The following is a 23,143-nucleotide window of genomic DNA, read 5'->3' on the forward strand; positions in this document are numbered from 1 at the left end:
ATCCTCGGTACACATCGCCTCACAGATGAGGTGTTCAACACTACATTTTGTCAAGTTGAATTCGCACTAAACGTACGTCCATTAACCCCCGTAAGCGCCGACCCACCCGATCTAGGCGCAATTGGGTGGGTCGGCGCAATTGGGTGGGTCGGCGCCCAATCATTTTCTACTTGGCAACCAAGGAACCGGAACTCCGTCCATCATTGGCGTCGACGAGTTCGATCATCGTAAGCGGTACGCTTGAACCGTAGATCTAAGTGGCAGACACCTGACGAGCAGCACCTCAAGGCCGATGACTTAGTTTGGCTCATTTAAGAAAGCAACCTTAGGGGTTTTTATCCAACTGCTCGGATTGAAGAACTCCGCCGTCGTACGCACGTCGTCCGAATCGCTCGTCCGCCCGTTCTTTAAACTTGTACCAATACTCCCAACATCCTCTTCCGAGCCGGGGGATATTACCGAGTAAATTGAAAGGAATAAAATATATCATTAGATAGAGTATTTTTGTGCGTATTACAGCAAAACTTTCGCTTAGATTTTCCGTTTCAAATGCACTAAACGTATTATTTCTCAGAAATACCAAAGACGATTTTCTACAAAGAATAACTTCCAAAATGGCTCAAAAGAGTTCGCTTAGCCTAACAAATTCGGTTTTTTGAACGGATTGGTTTAAATTGGTGACCCATACTATGACCTGCTAACAAATGTAACTAGATTTGTCGAGTGATGCTGATGTGCCTTTTGCCTTTGAACTGTACGACATTACGTTGCTTACATACGATGTGCTTTATATATAGCTTACTAAAACCGTTTGTACTTTAATTTACAGTCGAAATTTACAGTCGAAAGAGTGTTTGTCACCTTTACGGTGCAAACAGAATAAATTGTTACCGGACGACAGTTCACTGCCATGTAACATCTACATGCCTGCTTTTGCGTCAGGTCAACCAGTAGCCCTGGACAAGACCGTCATTTCTCAGCCGAGGCTGCAAGTCAGTCATTATGAGATAGCGCGTTGGTTCTTTCGATGGTTTTCTGAGACCATGAGAAAAACAATGAAGTGGTTTGCTGTTCTGTCTTATAACCCAAGTCTTCAACCTACAATAATTTCTGGATACGGATAGCAGAGTCAGTGTCGGTCATCGCTATGCGCGACACAGCAACAACGCTAGTTTCACGAAATTTTGACGCTAGATTATGAGCCCTAAACCGAAATGGTCCGCTTTTATTGGATAGTAAAATAGTTCACCTGCCTAGCAGACTGCAGAGGAGCTACTTTTATTAAAAGTGACACCCAATGAGAGGGGCAGGTTCTCCAGCTGTTATCTTTATATCATTCAATGACAGGGAGTTCGATGAGAAGATTACGTGCACGCCAAGTTTTCGGAAAATTTGGATGAACAGCAACAACAGCAAGCTAACGAAAGAATGAACATTGATGATAACAATTCAAATTAAGACTTTCAATTAAGAATGAATTGTAGACATGTTTAAATATGATTAAAAACCACAAATTTCGTGAACTATAGCGATTATTTACATTACAAAATATACAGATAACATACATACACTCCTTTTTTCATTAGACGAAAATTGAACCAAATCAAACAATTTTGTCCGCTAATTTTTCCATCACATTCTCGTATGAAATGAAGGTATTCATAAATTAGTTATGCATTTTTTGAAGAGCTCTAAACATAGCATATATTTCTTCCTGCACGGTGCTTACTTTTATCAATTATAATTGAAATTTTTATTCATTTTCGTACTGAAAAGCATTTTTGTACCCTCAAACTTGCTAATTCATATTTGGCAACGGCTTGCAATGTATACAAACTATGATCTGGGTAACAACATCTCCGAAAGATTGTTCAAGAGGTTTATGAAAAGAGCAATTTTGTTCACGTGGGGTTGGGAGAACTGCAGTTCCATAAAACTCCCACTAATTCGATGAGAATGACCACAAACTAGACCAACGTTGTCCTTCAAACTCCGCAAATATTTGGTGCTATTTCTCCCCATCCTCTTCCCCTTCATAGTCATCCTCCTCCTCGGCCTGCTTTTTCCACTTTAGAAATTTTTCAATTGATCTGTAAGGGTTGTAGCCATACGCTATATAGTCAAATCTATATGCCCATATAAAGTCCAAAACACTTTCTAAGTTAAGAGTTCTAAATCTGGTGGCCTGAATTCTGGACTTGTTGGCTTGTTTGGTCTTGTTTTGTTTCGCTGATATTGTTAAATTGACAGTTTCGTGCATTTTTGTCAAATTGTTCACAAGGTGACCAAAGTCATAAGCGAATGTCTCAGTACGTCCTAAAAAGGTGACGTTTAACCTACACGGATCACAAACTGTAAGTTGATCTATAAAATGGTCGTTTTGAGTCCGTTTCTCAATCAAAACTTTAAAGTAGTCCTTTAAGCTTTTATCTCGTCCGCCAAGCCAACCATTTCGTGCGACTTTGTCAAAATATCCCGATAATGCACGATCGAATGGCTCGCGAGCGAACAAGTAGCGCAATTTGTAATTCGTAAAAGTCGATGGATGGTTGAATACTTCCGTTTGGCTGGTTTTTGGTACTTTTTTGTCGAAGCTTCTGTGCACCATTCGTTGAGTCTTATTTGGTTGCCATTCGTGGAAAAGGGGCCACAAAATTTTGCCGCGACTGCTCGAACCTAAAAATCGGGAGTTATGAGTGGAACATAGCATACGTATACTATAACACGAATACGAATATAGATAGACACAATACGAGCCAGCAGTTCATTTAACTAATGTTGGGCTAACTTGTTGAACTTGGCGACAAAGAAAAGACATTCTATAATTTCCGTTTTCTGGAACTATAGAGGCAAAATGACTGAACCGTCCGATTGAATTAGTAGGGGTGCCGTCTGTAAGCGATGTAATTTGGTCTATCTCAAATTATGTAGAAATTCAACCAAAAAAAAACACCTGTTGGAGAAGGGCCAGTTAACAAAAACACACAGTCCTACTTCTTAGATAGAATTAAAAAATTAGGGAAAATACACCTTAGTAGGGATGGTCCTGGCATTAGTTAGTGGCTACGTCTCCTGAAATAATAAAAGTTAATAAATAATTTACACAGTTGTGTCTCAGTTCTGTTAGGGCTTCATGAGCACTGTAGTAGTCTGCAAAACAATTCTGTAATATTTTAAAATGAAAACACTGATCTTGGACAACAAATCCAAGGATAATTATTCGGTTAAAAAAATGTATTAACTTTCTTCTGACTGGCCAAAGGAGACAAACGTGTCATCGATGAGACAAGCAAGAAGATCTAGAAGGCGTTGTTCCTTTTGTTTTTTTCATAGGCAATTTTAGGGATGCATTTTTATTTAAAATGCTCTGAGCCGTTCAGAATTTTTTCAAAACTACTGGAACTTACTTTTTTAGCGAGCGAGCTTAAGCTGTCAATTTTTTAAAAACAAATTACCAAAGCCCACACCTGAAACAAAAACAAGACACAACACTCTCTGCGACCAGTGCTGTTTCAAGCAAACAAATGTGACACATTTTTTAGATTCTTAATTGTTCCGACCTCCACTTTAGTGGGGAGGAGGAACTATATACTCAACTGGGTTTTTTTGTTCAATCAATTTTGGCCGATCGATATATTCATCGTAGAGAATTGTGAGTGGTATCATTGAAAAGCCCGTCCAGCGGAGAATACGGAATTAAAAAGATTTTTTCAATTTTCGTTTTTTACAGGGAGTTATCGAGGTTTAAAGTTTTGTTAATATTCGACTGTTTTTGTTTAAATATTTGCTAAATTTTGGCAACAATTTCGCTAATATAGTTCAAAACAAGTCAAAAATTTTAACGGCAGAATGTGGTTGTTACCGTTAGAGATAGAAGAGCGCTGATGCTTTTTTCGGCCAGTTTGTTAAGGTTTGCCAGACTTAGTGACCTAAAAACCTTAAAACAGACTCCCTAATCTCAACAAGAGCGCTAGTTGCATTTAGACGCCGTATGAAAGTCTTCTGGAATTAAAACTTTGCCGTTTTTTGCAGATTTAACCCGATAATTATACAAAATGCATTGTTCTTTTTTTAATATTTGTAGAATTCCACTTAACAATTGGTCTAATTCGCAAACACTTGGAACACTTGGTCGGTTTGCTGGGCGCGCGACAAAATCAGGGAGAGGTTCGACAATATCATGGATTCTTAGAATCAGAGACTATGGTTTTTATTTTGATGCCGGCTTTTTTCAAAATATTTTGCTTTTGTTTTTTCAATGTAAATTACTGACATTTTTTATTAACGGCTCCGTTAATGACAGCTCCAATTTACGTAAATTTGAGATTGCTGGTAGATGTAGTTTGTTTTTTCGAAGAACCAAAAGGTTTTTATTGTTTTGAGGAAGAGTTTTAGTAAAATTTAACTGAATTCTTGCGTTTCGCCTTCAATTGTTATTCTTTTGCCAGTCTGATTTTTAAGTTTGACCACTCAAAGATCTAAATTTCATCCTCAAGAGGTGCAAGAACCTTTTCTATTCATTCGGTTGTTACCTAATGTCTTATATGTTATTGAACTTATCTGTGATTTTTTGAAATAGTCAATTTTTTATATTATTTTAGTCAACATTTTGTTTGTTCTCAGTAAGTACAGGTCAACCATTCCTCCCTATAGAATACAAACTAATTTTATGGCAGATTGTTTTTAGCAGAAGGTTTTCTTGCTTTTGGTAATACGCGTTTTCATGCAAAATTTTCTGATTTTTGTCCATAATTTCCCTTTTTTGCAGTTGTTTTTGTTTCTTTTGTAAATTCTTTTGTAACATTATTTAAGAATCTGACTGAAAAAAGCTCTAGCACATTTGAAACTGAACATATTTTTTGTTCTCATAACATATGGTGTAAAGGGCTGCGACAACGTTCTCTTGCAGAAATTGGTAGAGTTTAATTTTGCCCTTTATTTGTTGTTAATTTTTGTTGTCATATGCCAAATATTGTGTAATTAAAGGTCTCAGTGGCCAACTATAGATAACAAAAATGAACTTAATAACTGATATTGGTAAATAGCTAATGGTTGTTTTGAATTTCGAATGATATTTCTTAAAAAAAGAGTAATAGTATTCTTCATTTTAATCCTTTTTGTTCTGGTTTGCGTTTTTTTTTGTATTACACAATGTTATATCATTTTGGTAAATTAGCCTCACTAATTAGAACTCTTTTTGACACTTTGTTGAATCAAACAATAATTTTTAGTTTCTTTAAACGTTTTAAAAGATGTCTTCAGGACTTAGACAATTTGTTTCAGAAGAATTTTGTGAAGTTTAGATACTTTTCAGATTTTGTGCTTCTTTTCGTTGTCATTATGTGATAGTCGTTTTAAAAAAAGACGTTATGATGGTCAAAGGAGACGCAAATGAAAATCTTATATTCTTGCGGTTAATATCTTATAAATTTAATGGGTTCAAAACTGTGGTTTCGTTAATTTGTTTGTGAATTTTATTAGTTCAGCTTTTATTTAATGTTATTTTATAGTCTTATGATTTAGTCTCATTAAAAACAGTTGCAATTAGTTTTCCAAGCAAGTAGTTGCAAGACAAACTGTCTATTCTTCTAGTCGATAGCTTTTTGTTGGCTATGAGTTTTGAAAATATTTGTTCTTAATAAAAAAGATAGATTTTTGAGATCTGCCAATTTTATTTCTGTTTAATTGTAGCTAAGCATCTATTTACATTATCTATACATTATCTATACATTATCTATACATTATCTATTACATTATCTATATACAATTTACATTATTTATCATTTGAAATACAATTTGCTCTTCCTAACGGTTTCATTTTCCTCAAATGGTCTTTCTTCTTAGAACAACCAGTTTTAATAAAAATCAGTTTTAATAACCGATTTTCGTGATTTTTGCATATTTTCCCCTTTTATGTAGGTTTTTGTTCTGTTTTCACAGTATCATAATAATGGGCGTCAATTGATTTACAAATTTTGTTACCTTCAAAAAATGCAAACGAAGATTTTTATTGTTTTTAGTGATCAGCTTAACAATTAATTGATTGGGTGACATCGTTTTCGTGCATAATTTTTTGTGCAAATTTTTCGTTTTTGCGTGTGTTTGTCGTTCTTTTTGTAGTCGTATGACATATCCTATATAAGGAACGGCCTCAGTTGCTCTCTATTGAGGTATAACAGACTCTCGCATTGATTTCATTTGATGCGTAATGTTTCTAATCAGTTCGAATTTAATTCTTTTTTAAAAAAGCCATGTTTTAACAAACTCTTGCCGCTTTTGCTCATTTCTAGTCGACTTGTTGCCAAGTCGCATTGAGGAAAAGTCCCATATTTTGTCCAAAAAGTACCGGTTAATCTTCTTAGTATAAATTTTATCTGATGCCATTTTGATTTGCTTATAAGTGGTTTTCAAAAAATGGACCAGGAGTTTTGGTCGTAATTAATAATTGTAACTAATTGATTTTTATTGCCAGTCATTTCTGGTAGTCATATTATGATAGTCACAGGTCTCATATGCCTTCTAGAGTAGATTGTTTTATTCTTTTAGTAATTTGTTGAACGATATGTTGATATGTTAATTTTTTTTACCTCTTCCTCATTTGGTAGACAATTAAGTGAAAAATTTAGATGAGCGGGGTCGGAACTTAATGTGCGAACGCACATTACCGAGCCTCCTTGTTTAGTTTCATGCAAAGTTAGATAGGTCTAAAGTTAGATTCATGCAAAATTAAATAAACATTGGGACCTTTTGACCTTTTACGGGACGTTTTGGATACCATGAGGCTCAGTTAAAATTGAATGGACTTTTCTAAGCTGTTGAAATTAAAGAACAAGATGAACAATTTCTTCAGACTAACGGTGATTGAAGTTTTAATGAGCTTAGTGCATCGAAAGCTAGAATGCTTGCCTCGTATGTTCCTGAAAATTTTCAACATCCTTTTTTTACTCTACACTGTGATTACTTTTGCAGCCATTTCAATGTACTTGCATCTCATCAGTAGACTCATCAGCGCCTAGACGGGGGAACTCTTGACTATTGTAATTTTATTCTCTTACGTAATCCTTTGTTTGTCGTGCCCTAAGCTAGAATGCACTTTTTAAGTACTTGCAGCGCATATGTTTTGTGTTTTTAAACCATCTGAGATATTTCATAAGCTGTAAAATTATAGAAATGAACTTTTGTAAGTTTAGTTGAATTCGTCTTGCTAGTGATCAATAATGGTACCAAGGTACTCGAAGCTGTTCACATTTTCCGTTATTTTAATTTCATTGAGCAGCTGCTGAAATTCGTGCAAAGCCTTTTCCGAAAATCCGAGTTCAGTTTTTTAACCTTCACGGCTAACTCATTTTGATACACAAAATTGAAAAAAAAATTAAATGCCAAAGGCCTGGTCGCTATCTACAGTTTTTTTTGTACATTTGTTTTAAACGCTCTGTCATCAGCATAGAAATCGTCATATGTACCTCTAAAGTTGCATGAGATTTCCTTTCTATACAGACAGAATAGCAGCGGACAACTATCGCAACAATGAATTACGACAAAATTTTTGCCTTGGCTTCAGAATTTTTTGGTTCAATTTCAGAAGTTCATACTTATCAAGTGCGTACTAATCAATTAAGTTCAATTGTACACCTCAAACAGAATTCTGAAAAAATAGCAATTGTGAACTCCGTTGAATGCTTTTTCAGGTCTAGGAAGTGTACCCCGACGGGCTATGACATGATTGGAATCCATATTGCTTAAATTTTTGATTTCGTTTTTTCTCAATGATCATTTTTTCTATGAAGGTTTAAGCGTTCAGAAAATTACCCGGAAGATAACAGAAAATATCAGAATTTGCAATTATCAGGGATGCTTATATGGGCATTTTCTTTTGTTTTCAACATTAACGCTTTTTTCAGTTCTTTCTAATAAAGTTTCCGAAAAGCAATTAAAAAGACGAAGTGCAATTTGTCCGTGCTGTTTTATTTTCTTTTTGCAACTGCTGTAAGGGCATCCGGATGCTCAATTTTTGCAAAATAGATTGAAGTAAAATGCAAATATTACATGTTTTGTCCCTTGAGTTTATGCGGGTATTGTAAACGCCTTGGCCAAGTCGCTGTTTACAGATGCAAAGTAATTACCATGACTCTTGTTCTCATCAATGCGTTTTTCAGCCTTTTCATCATGTGAGATTCTATCAACATCATTAACACTTTTGATAAACTAAGGCATGTCCTTTCATGCCTCCTAATCAATTTGTTCTCATAAAGATCTAGCGTTTAAAATCTCAATTGCTCTTAAAATTCTTGATTTTTTTTTCATACAATTCTCTTACTTCTTTAGATTCTGCAGTAAAAAAGGTCCTATTTTTAACCGATAATAACTCAAACAAAGAGGCTCGGTAATCTGCGTTCGCACATAAAGTTCCGACCCCGCTCAAATACATTTTCACTTATTTGTCTACCAAATGAGAAAGCGATAAAAAGTAATATATCAACATATCGTTCAGCAAAACACTAAATGAGCAAAACAATCTACCGTAGAGGGTCGATGAGACCTATGGAAACCATAAAATGATTACAGGAAAAGGCAATGATAAAAATCAAATAATTAAAAATAATAATTACGAGCAAAATTCGTTGTCCATTTTATGAAAACGATTAATAAACAAATCAAAATGCCATTAGATAAAAATTATATAAATAACAATTATCCTGTACTTCATTAAAGAAAAATATGGGACTTTTCCTCATTGCAACTTGGTAACAAGTCCACAAGAAATGAACAAAAAGGCAAAGTTTAAAAAAAACGCTCTTTGTTTTGAAAAGAATTAATGTCAAATTGATTAGAAATATCACGCATCAAAAAATCATTGAGAGATTCATCATTTTTACCTCCACAGGGTTCAAATGAGACTTTCCTTATGCAGGTTATGGCATACGACTACAAAAGGAACGACAAATACAGGCAAAACGTAAGAAAAATTACACGAAAAAAAATTCGCACGAAAACTATATCCTGGCCAATTAATCATTGGAAGTGGCTTTTCACTATGAAGATTAAAGCTATTTGATTGTCTTTCTGTCAAATGACCAGAGGAACGCCCATTATTGTGATACTGTGAAAAGAAAATAAAAAAAAATACAAAATTGGTCGAATATGCAAAAATCACGAAAATTTTGCGAAAACTGGTTGTATCCTGAACAAAGAACATTTGGGGAAAACACAATCGCTATTAAGGGAAAAATGTAACTGATTAGATAAAGAATGTGACTTGTTTAAGGGGTTGGTAAGCTAAAAGTTAACAGAAATAAGATTGGCAGCTCTCAGAAATTAAATGTCTTTTTTAAAAAAAAAGGAATCTTTTTCAAAATTCATGGACAACATAAGTTTTAAACTAAGAAAGTAAAAAATTCAATCTGCAATTTTTGTTGAAAACTAATTGCGCCTGTTATTATTGAGAATAAATCATTATATTATAAAATAACATTAAATACAAGCTTAAATATAAATTTTCTTAAACAACTTTTCGAAACCAGTGTTGAAGCGATTAAAATTGTAAAATATGAACTGCCACAAAAAGAAATCCTCCTTTGCGTCTCTTTTGAACATAATAAAGTGTTTTTGCAAAACAGCTATTTCAAAATGACAGTAAAAAACCACAAACATTGAAAAGTATCTAAATTTCACAAAATTCTTCTGAAACAAATAGTTTAAACACTAAGATATCAGTCAAAACGTTTAAACAACAGAAAAATCATTGTTGCCTTCGAAAAAACATTGAAGAGATTTCTCAAAAATGGGGCTAAATCACAAAAATGATACGACATTGTAAAATACGAAAAAAACCGCAAAGCAAAAGAAAAAGGGATAAATTGAAGAATAATTTTATATTTTTTTGAACAAACTTAATTTGGAGGTCAATTAAACCGTTCGCTATATATCAATATTAGTTAATAAGTTAGTGTATGTATCAAATGTTGGCCAGTGAGAACTGTAATTGCCCATTATTTAGCATGCGACATCAGAAATTAACCAAAAATTCATGGCAAAAAATCTACCAAGTTCTGCAAGTGAACGTTGTCGCAGCCGTTGAAACCATATATTAAGAAGACGATAAATACAAAACTACAATTTTTTGTAAAACGTTTTTTCAGATAGATTGCTAAGTAATGATAATATGGCAATTTGCCAAAGAATCCAGAACAGCTAAAATGGGCAATTATGCACAAAAATCACTATAAAAACTAGCAGCAGCAAAGCCAAGATACCGATCTTTTAAAACAACCCGCCGAAGAATTAGATTGTATTCTGTAAGGCCTGTCATTTATGAATATAAGGTTAAAAGTTGAGAGAAACAATATAAAAAAAATTGACAAGTTCAAAAAATCATTGACAATTGCTTAAAACAAATATATTTAATGAAATAAGAGACATAAGGTAACAACCGAATGCCTGGTACTGGTTCAACTACAACTCTTGCAGAAGCCATTTGAACTTTTGAATTGTTAGACATGGTAATAAGAGTGCAAAAAGAAAGACAATTGAAGAAAAAACACAATATTTCAGTTAAAAATTACTAAAGCTTCTCTTTAAATAAAAGTTTCTCATTGTAAGAAACCATGATAATATCAAAACTATCACTAATTTTGCCGTGCGCCCAAAGATTTGCCCAGGTGTTAATGGTTTTGGAATTGGACCAATTAATCAGAGAAATACTGCAAATAGTTAAAAAATGGTGCATTTTGAATAATTATCGAGTTAAATTTGTAGAAAACGGCAAAATTTTAATTCCAAATACAGGGCGTCGAAATTCAAATAGCTCTTTTTTGGAGTTTAGCGAGATTTGAGATTATGCCAGCGGTTTCTAGGTCTCCACTTTCGGCAAACTTAAGCAAATCGAACCAAAAATGCAAAGTACAATTTTTTGAACAAAAAAGTCTGAATTCTGTAAATTTTATCAAAATCTTGAGCCGAAGAAACTCAAATCAAACAATTCAGCAACGCTCTTCTGTCTCTGACAGTAACATTTAAACTCTACTTTTAAGAGTTTTAACGCATTTTAAGTAATATTAGCAAAATTGTGCTAAACCTTAGAAAAAATTATTGAATATGTGAAAAGAAACTGTCGAATATTCACAAAACTTTAAACCTCGATAAGTCCATGTAGAATACGAAAATAAAAAAAAATAAATTCCATATTTTACGGTGTACAAGCTTTTTAATGATACCACTCACAACTCTCTAGGATGAATATATCGATCGGCCAAAATTGTCTGAACAAAAAAAACAATTTGAGTACATAGTTGTTCCCTCCCCACTAAACTGGGGGTCGGAACATTAAACATCTTTAATGTCTCAATTAGTATTTTATGCGGTTTACCAGTCAGTTTGTCAACATTATGAATATCAAAACTACCATAAAAGGATATCAATTTGTTTGAGGAGAGTTAATCAGTTCTCTATAAAATGTTCACCCTTTTAGTCTTTGTATAGGTTCATTTGAAGACTGGATTGTTTTTAAACCCTCCATAGCTGACATTGTGACAGAGCCCTGCAATATAAGGAAAACTAAATTCCTTTTGAGTGAACAAACTTAAAATTTATTTTAGGAAAACGTCAAGGCAGCATAATCTCGATTTAAAAATTTGCCTTGTTGTTTGAAGACTAAAAGAAAACCAAAACGTTGGTCGCAAATTTTGTTGATAATCTCACACATCTGAAGATGAAATCGCTACATGCTACATACAAGGTGCAAGCAAAACTGATAATCAATCCATGCACAAAGACACTTCCTAAAAGTTTCCAGTTTAATGAATTAGAAGAATCTGTGGCAGCGCAGTTTTTAACATAAATGGTTTTTAGGAATTGATAGCTAGCAAACCAGATGTTCCGTTTAAATAATTTTTTCCCTAATTAATGTCTGGACATTAACTCAAATCACTTCAGAAAAAACATTAGCGGAGAGTTGCCTTGCAGGAAAAACAGCAAAAAGACTGGTAACTGTCTGGTACCATTTAAATTGCTTAATTTTACTTATATACTCCAAAAAGATTATCCCCTAATGAGTTTTATCACAGGAAAAACATTTTTTCTTGAGGCATCATAAAAAAAGAAAACATCATTTGTCAACCCTAAGAGATTATTTTTGTTTTTATACAAATGTGGCAGATTTTGATGCAGAGTAAAAATAGGAAAGTCGAGAAACTTGAAAAATAGGTTGTTAAAAGAAATTTTTTAAAAAAGAAAATTTTTGGAGATGTTAATTCAATTGGATTTTCTCTGACAAGCAAAGATATTTGTTGATGATAATTGTCTTTGATTACACAAATCTGTTTCAGAACAGAACTCAGAAAAGTTTTTGGTACAAACACGGTTTTCAAGAAGAACAACAATTTCTCCGGGACCTCTATCCTTTTTCTTGTTTTTAATTTCGACTGACTATTAATCTAACATCAACAGATTTTAAACTCTTCATTGCCTTATGAATAGTTCCTTTGATTTCATTCGCTAAAAGGCGCTTTCATTTGAACAACTTGGATATACGTTATGAACTAAAAAAGTAAACTACACAATTTTTTATTAGTTAAATAAAAATTAAAGAAGGTAGTTCAAATCTGCTTTTCCATATCGGAGAGTTTTCCATTTAATGCAAAAACATGGGAAAATTAATAGATTTTTTTATTAAATTAAAAACCGACGTTCATAAACTTTTGAGGAGACAAAGACGACACAAATCTGGCTCCAGTATTAGTTTTAAGTACAAAGGTGATTAAATTTTCAAAAAATAGACCAAATATATGGAAAGTTTGGGATATTGGTACGAGAACAAAAATACAATCAGGTGAAAATGAAGCAAATTTTAATTGTTTTCCAAATTTTTATTCCGCTGGTTGCTCCTGAAGTTTCACCTACACGATTCGACTTTAGAATTTGAATTCTGTGTTGGCGTCTCGCTGAATGCCAGTTGCAGACAATAGAAAATATGAATAGCAACAGTTATCGGTGTTTTTTTTTCAATATTGTAAATAAAAATATTCAAATCAAAGTTCTCAAAGTAGTAGGAATTTTTTCCTATATAATTTTAGGCAAACCAACGCTATACATTTGTACCTTTGTTGTAAAACACTATTACTCTATTTAACAGCATGCAATAAATAAAAATCAAATGTGTTTCTTAACGGGACATTCGCAAAAATGACAACAGCAACCGTTTGCGGAAGAACAAAAAAGTCGTATTTCTTTTTAGACGTATCCGGCTCTTCCGATGGTATCATTTTAATGAGCATTCTCATAAAACGGACTTTCTAAAGAACCCCTTGAGGTGTGTTCACAACAAAATTTGAAAACAGGAATAGTTTTTTTTGATGTGAAATTTTTTTTCTAAATTGCTTCGAAAAGCTGCCACAATCATGTGCACAAATTAATTAGGGGTTGTATACATTTTCAGCTGAATACAGATGGAGAATTTATAAAAATGAAAAAAGAACAGCCATTTAAGATTTAATAAAGAAGACTTTTATTGTTGACAACACTGGATTCCGTCTTCCCGTTATGCTTCGTTGCTTTTAAAACGTACTTTATTCAGTTCAAAATGTCAATATGATTGAAAAGTAAATTTAAAAAAGAATCAAACTGTGTCAATTCAACAAAATTCAAATATTTTTCTATATCCATACGAAAAACTGAAAAAAAATCGCAAAAACAGTTTTGTTGAACTTTATATGTTTTATATTATAAATTTTGCAATTGAAGAACCATTAAATTGAAAAAAGATCTGATGCTTCCTTATAAAAAAATTGTTACCTTATATTTGGTAACAATTTCATCAGCATGACATCAATTTTTTCTTTGCTTTTCCCAGCTTGTAAAATGAGGGCATTTGATTTTTACTGTCTAGGCTTGTTTACAAAAATTTTTGCGGTGCGTATTGGTATTTGCTTGTATTTTCGTCAGAGAGAATACTTTAGTTTGAGTCAACAATAATACCTTTCAATCAAGAAAATCTATTAGTTCTCGTTTTTCCGCATTCGGTTAGGTTTCCTTCTTGCTTTTATGTCGAATTTTGCCAAATCTGACTTTCTGATAACCACATCCGGTTTTCCTTGCTCCACGATCACTGAATAGACCTCATCTGTTTTGTGCTTTTATCACAGGAGATACCGAGGCCAAAACGTCAAAACAATCGAGTGTTTTTCTTCGATCTTTTCGTTTTTGGTCTTAAGCAAGTTTTATGGCAAGAGATCTCAGATCCTGATAAGTTAATGAACTGCTCCATTTTCCGGGCGATACGAGGCGGGATTTGCACTGGGGATCGTTCATGCAGGGAACGTCTATTTCCTTCTTGTGTATCCATTATTCCGTTCAATTCCATTTCACTGTTGCTGTGTTCCACTTGGCCTCATTTTTAACTTCTGATCCCAGCTGATCCCTTCTGACAGTCCTAAGATCTGACTATTTATCGTTTTGTTTACAGAATTCTTGAATTTGCTGACCGATTAGTAGTAATTTGTGTTTTCAGCGTTTGCATTATTGTTTGTTTACGCAGTTTAAAGTAGCGCTCTATACAAACAAGGAGGCTCGTTAATGTGCGTACGCACATAATGTTCCGACCCCGCTCATCCACACTCTTGGCTTAATTGGCTACCAAATGAAAGCGAAAACTTTCAAAAACATACATTTCGTTCAATAAACCACAAATGGGATAACATAAAGCCACACTAGAGGGCCGATGGAACTTGTTGTTAAAAGGACAATAGAAAATACAAAAAAAAATCAAATAACAAACATTAACTACGTCCAAAACTCGATTTCTATATTTAGAAAAAAACAAAATCAAACACACATCAGATAAAATCTGAACAAATTAAAATAAGCAATACTTCATGTTACGTAGTAAATGGCGAATTATTAACCGATCAGATTCGAGTATTTTAAATGCGTATAAAACGTTCTAATATACATAGAAAGTTCCGAAAAAGTTCATTTAACCTAATTTTAAGTAAATATAACAACTTGTGGCTTTGTACGTTTTACAGCTAATACGTTACTTGATCAATGTTATCGTTAAAACTTATACGTGGTTGGCTTATACGTTGTTGCTTATGTAATATATCGTTTCAATTGACTTTCGAAAGAGTGGTTTTACACCTTTTACATGGTGCCGCGACCCGTTTTTTACTGAGTTTATACAGTAGTGAAAGCAGCGGTGCAGTGCTATCCAATCAGCAGCAATCAACCAGTGAACCAGTGCTACTGTAGTTCCAGTAGTGTCAGAAGGTTCGGATCCATTCGGTGCAACACCTGCAGCCTCTCCCTCCTCCGCAACTGACTTTACAGACTCTTCTCAAAGCGCAAACAGCAGCAACACAGGGCTCACTGTGTTGTGTGGAGCGCGCGCTATCTACCCATTTGAAGCGACAGCTGAAGGTGTTTTGGACCTGCAGGCTGGTGTCGAGGTCTGTGTGACAAACAAAGAGGGTGATTGGTGGACTTGATACTTGGCCTCCGACAGCAAATCCACCAAGACACAGGGCATTTTCCCATCCAACTTTGGGGAGGAGATACCCCAACAGTGCAAGCAACGACGGCGGTGACAATGATGACAACACGGGCAGAGAAGCAAATCAATCCTCAGATTCAACTCATGGAGCGCATGAAATTTGCAAAACAATCACCAAAAACTGTAAGACAGAACTATAAATTTTGGAATAAATTTGTGCCTTAATTTACTTATCGGAGTTTAGACGGCAAGAAACCCACCCCGTGAATTTTTTCTGACATTGGTGTAGTAGAGTTAAACTAAATTTTGTAGAAAACATTGGTAAAGGGGCCAACAAAAACAATTTTAGAGACGAAAAAACATCGAATTTGAAAATTTTTGGTAGATTTACCAAAAATTCGAGAAAATTGATATAGTCGGTTCGTATATCAAAAATAACCTCTGATAAAGAGAAAATTGAAAGAAAATTATGCTAATTTGTCCAATTTTGAAAATTTTTGGTCAATTTTGATGCAAATCAAAAAACATAGAATATCAATATAGAATATTGAAAAACCGTACTTTCAGGCATAAAACCGTCCAATTTACTGGATTACCATTCCTTATTCAAAAAATTGCAGAAATATTGACCAAAAATAGAAAAAATTGGACAAAAGCATAAAATTTTGACAAGGTCGTCAAAAATCAATTTCTCCAACAAGAAGGTTCGATAAATGAGTGAAACTCAATTAACACAGAAAAAGTTGTGAAAATTTTCACAACCTCCGGCCTACAAAAAGAAACGATTGAATCCCTATAATTTTTCTCGTCGCTCGTTTATGTACCGTTTCGTGCGCGTCCTTTTTGTCTTTTAAATTTTCAGTTCTCCGTATTTTCTTTTTCAATAACGTCGCTCTCCCAAAACTTCGCTTTTCGTTTTCTCCGTCTACTTTTCTGAAATTCAGTGTAGTATGTTATATGTGATAAAGTATGTTGTTGTTTTGCTGTAGTATTTTGAGTATGCTCGTATGCTGGTTTGTTGTTTAAGTCTTATAGCTTTCTAGGGTGTGACTTAAGTTTATTCTCGAGTTACGGCTGGATTGTCCTTTGACTTTTCAACTTTACTAATTTACTAGCCCTCCTGTTGTAGTATTTTGATTTTGCTGCTCTATGTTTGTGTACCTGTATGATTGCTAGTTGGTTTGGTCTTGTTACCTTCTAGGGTGTGACTTAAGTTTATTCTCGAGTTACGGCTGGATTGTCCTTTGACTTTTCAACTTTACTAATTTACTAGCCCTCCTGTTGTAGGATTTTGATTTTGCTGCTCTATGTTTGTGTACCTGTATGATTGCTAGTTGGTTTGGTCTTGTTACCTTCCAGGGTGTGACTTAAGTTTATTCTCGAGTTACGGCTGGATTGTTTCTTGACTTTTCCAACTGTCTTAGTCTACAAATACACTATTGTAGTTCATTCAATTTTGCTGTAGTTTGTTTAATACCGTTAGTATGCTGATTGTTTGTTTTGGTTTGGGTTTTACTAGGATGTGACTTAAGTTTATTCTGGAGTTACGGCTAGTAAATTTCTCGACCTTTTCATCCTTTTAGTGTACTACTGCATTGCCGTAAAATAATTTGTCGTTAAATTTGTCGTTATAGACCCATTATGAACTATATTAGATTGTCTTGCAGAAGCTTCTCTCCTTCTTCCTAGGGTGTGACTTAAGTTTGTTCTGGAGTTACGGCTAGGTTGTTTGCTTGAGTTTTTGCTGTGGTCAGCTAACATAGTTCTCTCCGAACTCATTTCCCGCCCGTTCTTTCCCACCGTCCCGTTTCGTTCGTTTTCCCGCACGTCCCCTTTTCCGTTCTGTCGCGCATTGCTCGCTCGACTTCTCGTCTGTCCCGTTTCCGTCGCGTTGCGCGTTGCTCGCTCGACTTTCCGTCCGTAACGTCTCCGTTTCGTCGCGCGTTGCTCGCTCGACTTCCCGTGTGTCCTTTGCCTCCCTCCGCGTTGAGCGCATAGCGTTCAGCGCTCCACTTCTGTTTTTGTCGGGCAAAGTGTGCTCGACGACCTTCTTTGCTCTTTTGGTGGTTTGTTTTACAGACTGTCTACAGTGTGCTGTGTTTGGTGTCTTTTGCGTTGGGTTCGTTTTGCGTGTATTAGGTTTGTTTGGAGTGTGCATATAAAATATAACCGTGTGCAGTGGTAGCATTGCTGGTCTTTGGAAATAATAACATCATGATGTCTAATAGTCTTGATCAAAAAGTCAAAAAGTTGTACGCTGCCAGGTCAAAGCGTGAGGCTGAATTGCATGCTATACATGAAGATATCCTTCATTGTATAAATAGTCAAAGTAGGCGAGTGAAAGTTGAACGCCTAGTAACAAAGTGCAACGAAGCATTTATGACCGCTGTAGACAAAAATGAGGACCTGATTGCATTTGCTGGAAAAACGGAGGATCCAAGTGCACTTGTTCCTTCACTAGAGTCTTACTTAGAGGCAATGACAACCAGGAACGACAAGATCCTCACTTCAGCACGAAACTACATCAACTCTGCTGATGATAAAGTGAGTGAGTTTCAGGAATCGAGGGCTTCCATTCGTTCTAGACTTCCCTCAATTATGACATCGTCAAAAACATCTAGTCAGCGTAAACATGATTACGTAATTGCTAAGATGAAGCGTGAAGAAATTGAAAAACAGAATGCAGAAAAAACAAATGGAATTGGATGAACTGGAGGAAAACAACAGGAAACGGTTGGCAGAGGCAACTCTGCAAGAATTTGAATTGCTGGACGCCGTTTCTAAAGGTAGCCAATCTGAAACAACTGCAAGTGCTAGGAGCTCAATGAGAAGTGAAAAGGCTGCCCAAGATTGGATCAACACCTCACTTGCTTTAAGTTTTCACAATGAGGAGAAAACTAGCGAACCACAGGTTATGATTGACCCTCCAGAATGTCCTAGCCACAACAACGGCACAACAGTGGGAGATCAGAACACTGAAATTTCAATGCACTTCCATACCAAAAAATTGTCGGGGCAATTACATTTTAAGAAATGAGACCTTGCAGCAACTCGACCCCTATTATACTCCACCTGAAAATTTTTTGGCTGCTGCTAACACACAGGCGTTGTACCAGGCGCACCTAAGGGCGCAAATGAATCAAACAGGCCAGCAAGGCACGGCGCTCCCAAGCATAACTAACCAAGGAACCGCGGATAGTCAGCCGCCTTCTGTACAAGCCCCAGGGGCTTCTTCACCACCCATTCAACAGCTCATTCCACAGACGTTCGCACCACAAGAAAATCAAAATAGTGCATCCGAGTTTTTTCCACACGCACAATCCAGGGGACCTGAAACATCAAGTCTGCCGAAGAATAATTTGGCCCAGCAAATATGCTCCCGACAACAAATTAATTGTGTCCCCCGAGCACCAAACGCCACTTTTCCTCCTTTCCCGACAACAAATCATCCAGTTCCCGTAATAAACGTTCCCTTGCACCCAAGCGCCCCACCAAGTCCAAACACTCAACAGCACAACACCGAACCCGCTCATCCTAATGACCTTCCCATTCCGAACCCAGTCTTCGTACCTGACCTCACTGCTCCCATCTCACACGCCGCTTTGACTAATCAGCCTCTCGTCAACAATATTTTTCAGAATAATAATAACCGAGTACACAAAGTCGTACGTTCCGTTGCTCCTCCTTTCCCAAATATGCCTAATATCCCTCTTGGCCAAAATTTTGTCCGAAATATGAGTCATTGGCGGTTCCCACAGCACAGACCATCAATAGTCAACCAAAACGTTAATACCGTAAATAATGTTGCTCCAAATTTACAGGCACACATCTCAACATCAGTTACGAATTTTCCACAACGAATATATTCGAATTCGCCCATTTTGATTGATATGCAATCACCATCCGGCCCACAACAGGAAAACCCGATCGCGACTACTAGTAATGTTGTACCTGGTCTAGCCAGTCCGGTTTTTCAGCCAACATACTCGTATGTTGGGCCCACTCCGTTGAGTTGGAGCGGTTTGCAGGTGTCTGCGCCTGCCCTTCCGATACCAGACAATGCGTCATTGATTAGGGAATTGGCTGATGCAATAACCAACAAGAAAAATGACCCCTTGCCAGAATGGAAACTTGCTCAGTATAATGGCGATCCATTACAATGGCACGAGTGGTATGGTCAATTCAAAAGCGCGATTGACTCGCAGTCGCTCACTGATGACGTTAAATTGACGTACCTTAAAACACTCGTCACCGGTAAAGCAAAGATTGCAATCGCCGAGTTTGCTTACTGTGGTTTAATGTACAAGGATGCACTAAGGACTTTGGAACGTAAATTTGGCCAGCCACAGGCAGTCGTAAGTGCACACTTGGATAAACTAAGCAGTTTTCCACCTCCTAAAATGCACAAGAGTGATGACATCATAAACTATTCTGCTACAATATCCAGTCTCGTTGGGGTTTTCAAGTCGTTATCATATGATGCTGATTTGAAGAGCGCTTAACCAAGCGGTACAGAAGTTACCACCAAACATGAAAGAGTCATGGTCACTCTTTACGGTTAAGAAGCACTGGGTTAAGCCTACCCTCCTTGACTTTAACGATTGGCTTAAAGAAAAGGCTGAGGCCCATGATCTTATGAAACAAAGCGCAACCAAGGCCAAACCTGAAGAGAACATCACTTCAGTAACCAAGACCAAAACAGCCTCAAAAGTGTTTGCATCAAATTCGCAACAAAGGGAAACAAAGAAGCAAATGCCATCTGCTTCCACAAATACTTACTTTCGATGCATTGTATGCAAAGGTAACCACCGGCTATGGGAGTGTCGAGTTTTCAAGGAAAAGACTCCAACCCAGAGAGCTAAGTTGGTGGCGGATAACAAACTTTGCTTTTCGTGCTTACGGGACAAGCACACATTCCGCCAGTGCCCTCAACCAAGAAAGTGCCGAGCAGAAGGCTGCAATAGTTCGCATAACTCACTATTGCATGGAGCAGATAGGGTTTTCCCAACAAAACAGTCAACATATCCCAATACTATCCAGTCTTCTGGCAACACAGGTCAAAGTAAAGCAACTACTAGTCAACAGCCGTCTAATAAGACCACAACAATGTCATCTGTTACTGATGTTAAGGGGCTCCTTCAGGTAACGGAATTGCAGTTGGTCAATTCGTCCGGTTTAGATACCAAGGCTTTAGTTTTGTGTGATACCGCCTGCAAAAACTCTTGGGTGGCCGGTAGTCTCGCAGATAGACTCGGTTTGCACGGTAAAGCACTAAAGCTAACTGTCAAGGGTATTAATACCGAAGAAGTAGTTGACACTAGGATTGTTGAAGTTACTGTGAAACCAAGAGAACATCAAAATTTCGAACAATTTACCATCAACCCTTTCGTTAAGGAGAGTCTGAACGTCGGCTCAGATATAATTAATGTACAGGCCCCGCAAGAGACTTACCCACACTTAGCATTCCTTGATCCCGTGACATATTCCTATAAAGACATTGAGATGATACTCGGACAAGATGTCTATCATGCCATCCGCCCGTTAGAATTCTTCTCTGCCGATGAGAAGCGTTCACCCGTTGCCGTACGCTTACCCATAGGTTGGTTCTTAAGCGGTCCGTTACCATCAAGTTCTTGTTTAACCTCAACGTGCTTTAAAGTGAATATCGAACATGACAATGAGTTAGCAAGTCAAGTAAAGTCATGGTACGATATTGATTCATTCGGGGCAAACAAGCAGGTCTACTCAAGATCTGCAGCAGACGCAAGGGCTCACGAAATCCTTGAGAGTACCACCATACACAATGGCCTGAGATACGATGTCGGAATGCTGTGGGCAGCAGATAACACCAAGCTCCCAAATAATTACTTCTCATCCCTTGTGCAACTAAAATCTCTCAAAAAACGATTGGCTAAGGATGAAGACCTTAGAGAGAATTATACTAGTACCGTCAAGGAAGACCTAAGCAAGGGGTATGTAATTTCAGGTTCCGGACGCTCACGAGGTTGAGAACCGGTCCGATAAAGAGTGGTACCTACCCCACCATCCGGTTTTAAACCCGAACAAACCGGGTAAGGTGCGTAGGGTGCTCAATGGAGCAGCAAAATTTCATGGCGCCTCACTGAATAAATCTTTGCTCACTGGCCCTGATCTGCTCCAAAACCTTATTTACGTACTTCTTCGCTTCCGACAACATCCATATGCCGTCTCTGCCGACATCGAGGGAATGTTTCTACAGGTTGGTGTATTACCATCAGATCAACCATCACTTCGCTTTCTGTGGCGGGAGGACCCCCCAACTAACGTTGTAGTGTATCAATATACGCGCCATATATTCGGGGCTAAAGACTCGCCCACATGCGCCAACTATGCATTACAACGCACTGCGAGAGACAATGCCAAGTTTTACCCCGAAGCTGCAAAAGCCGTCCTTGAAAACTTCGACATGGACGATTACCTTGACTCAGTGGAGTCTCCTGAGAAAGCCATCAATAGATCGAAGGAATTGGTACATCTTCTCCATCTCGGTGGGTTCAAGCTTACAAAGTTTGTAAGTAATGTGCAAAATCTGGCTGATCGAATTGACGGCTCGCCTACACCTACTGAGCCCAAGGTAATTGTTTCATGTCAGGAGGATTCATCGCATGTGCTAGGGTTAAAGTGGGATCACACTAATGACACTTTAGTTGTGAGTAGGGGTACAAGCTGCGCTATCACCAAGTCCCTCACGCAACGCTAAGTCTTGTCTCGAAAGTCTTTGACCCCATTGGTCTTGTCGCACCGTTTACCGTCGGTGCGCGATTGCTCTTAAAAGACATCTGGCGCGTCACAGGACAGCAATGGGATGACGAGCTCCCACAGGACATGGTTCAAAGATTTTTGGTCTGGAGTGCGGACTTACCAAAGCTTGAAAACATCAAAATTCCTCGAAGTTACTTTAGTGGACCCTTTGATAATACAGAGTTGCATATGTTCGGTGACAGTTCTCAGGCTGTTTTTAGTGCCGTCGCATTTCTTCGAGCCCGAGTAACAACCCCTGCGGGCAAGATAAAAACAGAGCTTGCGTTTGTCTTGGGGAAAACGCGCGTGGCGCCAATGAAAGTAATGACTGTCCCTAAACTGGAATTGCAAGCAGCTCCACTTGCCGCTCGGCTGAAGAACGAAATTATTCAGGCACTTACTGTAGCTGTTAACCAAGTATTCATGTGGACAGACAGCACGACCGTTCTTCAGTGGATAAACTCTAATGAAAAGCAACCAATCTTTGTTGCAAACCGCGTTTGTGAAATTTTGGAGTATACCAGCGTTGACCAATGGAACCACGTCGCAACTAAGGATAATCGAGCTCACGCTGGCACGCGTGGAATGTCCGCTGAGGTTTTGCAACTAAGCAGTTGGGTCAATGGTCCACATTTCTTATCTAACTCAAGTTTCCCTTTCGTACCGAACAAAGACGTCATTAATAACATCAAATTTGGCGTCAACCAAGCAGTCGTCATAGAAGACACTGTCTCTCTCGCTACATCTGTTAAAAAACAGACAACTCCCGTTCCGTCGTTATTCCCATTTGATAAGTTTAGTTCTTATCAAAAGTACTTGCGCATTGCCGCATACGTTCTCCGGCTTTTGCCGAAACATGCCGGCTACCGTAACCCCGAT

At 37.0% G+C, this 23,143-nt stretch overlaps 1 protein-coding gene across 1 annotated transcript in view; it reads right to left on the reverse strand.

Annotated features, from left to right (window-relative positions):
- Positions 1 to 1,448: 1,448 nt before the first annotated feature.
- Positions 1,449 to 23,143, reverse strand: part of LOC142350009 (carbohydrate sulfotransferase 11-like) — a 31,226-nt gene continuing 9,531 nt past the window's right edge. Inside the window, exon 2 of the mRNA XM_075401900.1 lies at positions 1,449 to 2,676. Within this exon, the coding sequence (XP_075258015.1) occupies positions 2,009 to 2,676 (668 nt within the window). The 3' untranslated portion in view covers positions 1,449 to 2,008. The remainder of the gene's footprint in view (positions 2,677 to 23,143) is intronic.

The sequence above is a fragment of the Convolutriloba macropyga genome, chromosome 11, assembly GCF_964194025.1.
Source record: "Convolutriloba macropyga chromosome 11, txConMacr16.3, whole genome shotgun sequence".
NCBI lineage: Eukaryota > Metazoa > Xenacoelomorpha > Acoela > Convolutidae > Convolutriloba > Convolutriloba macropyga.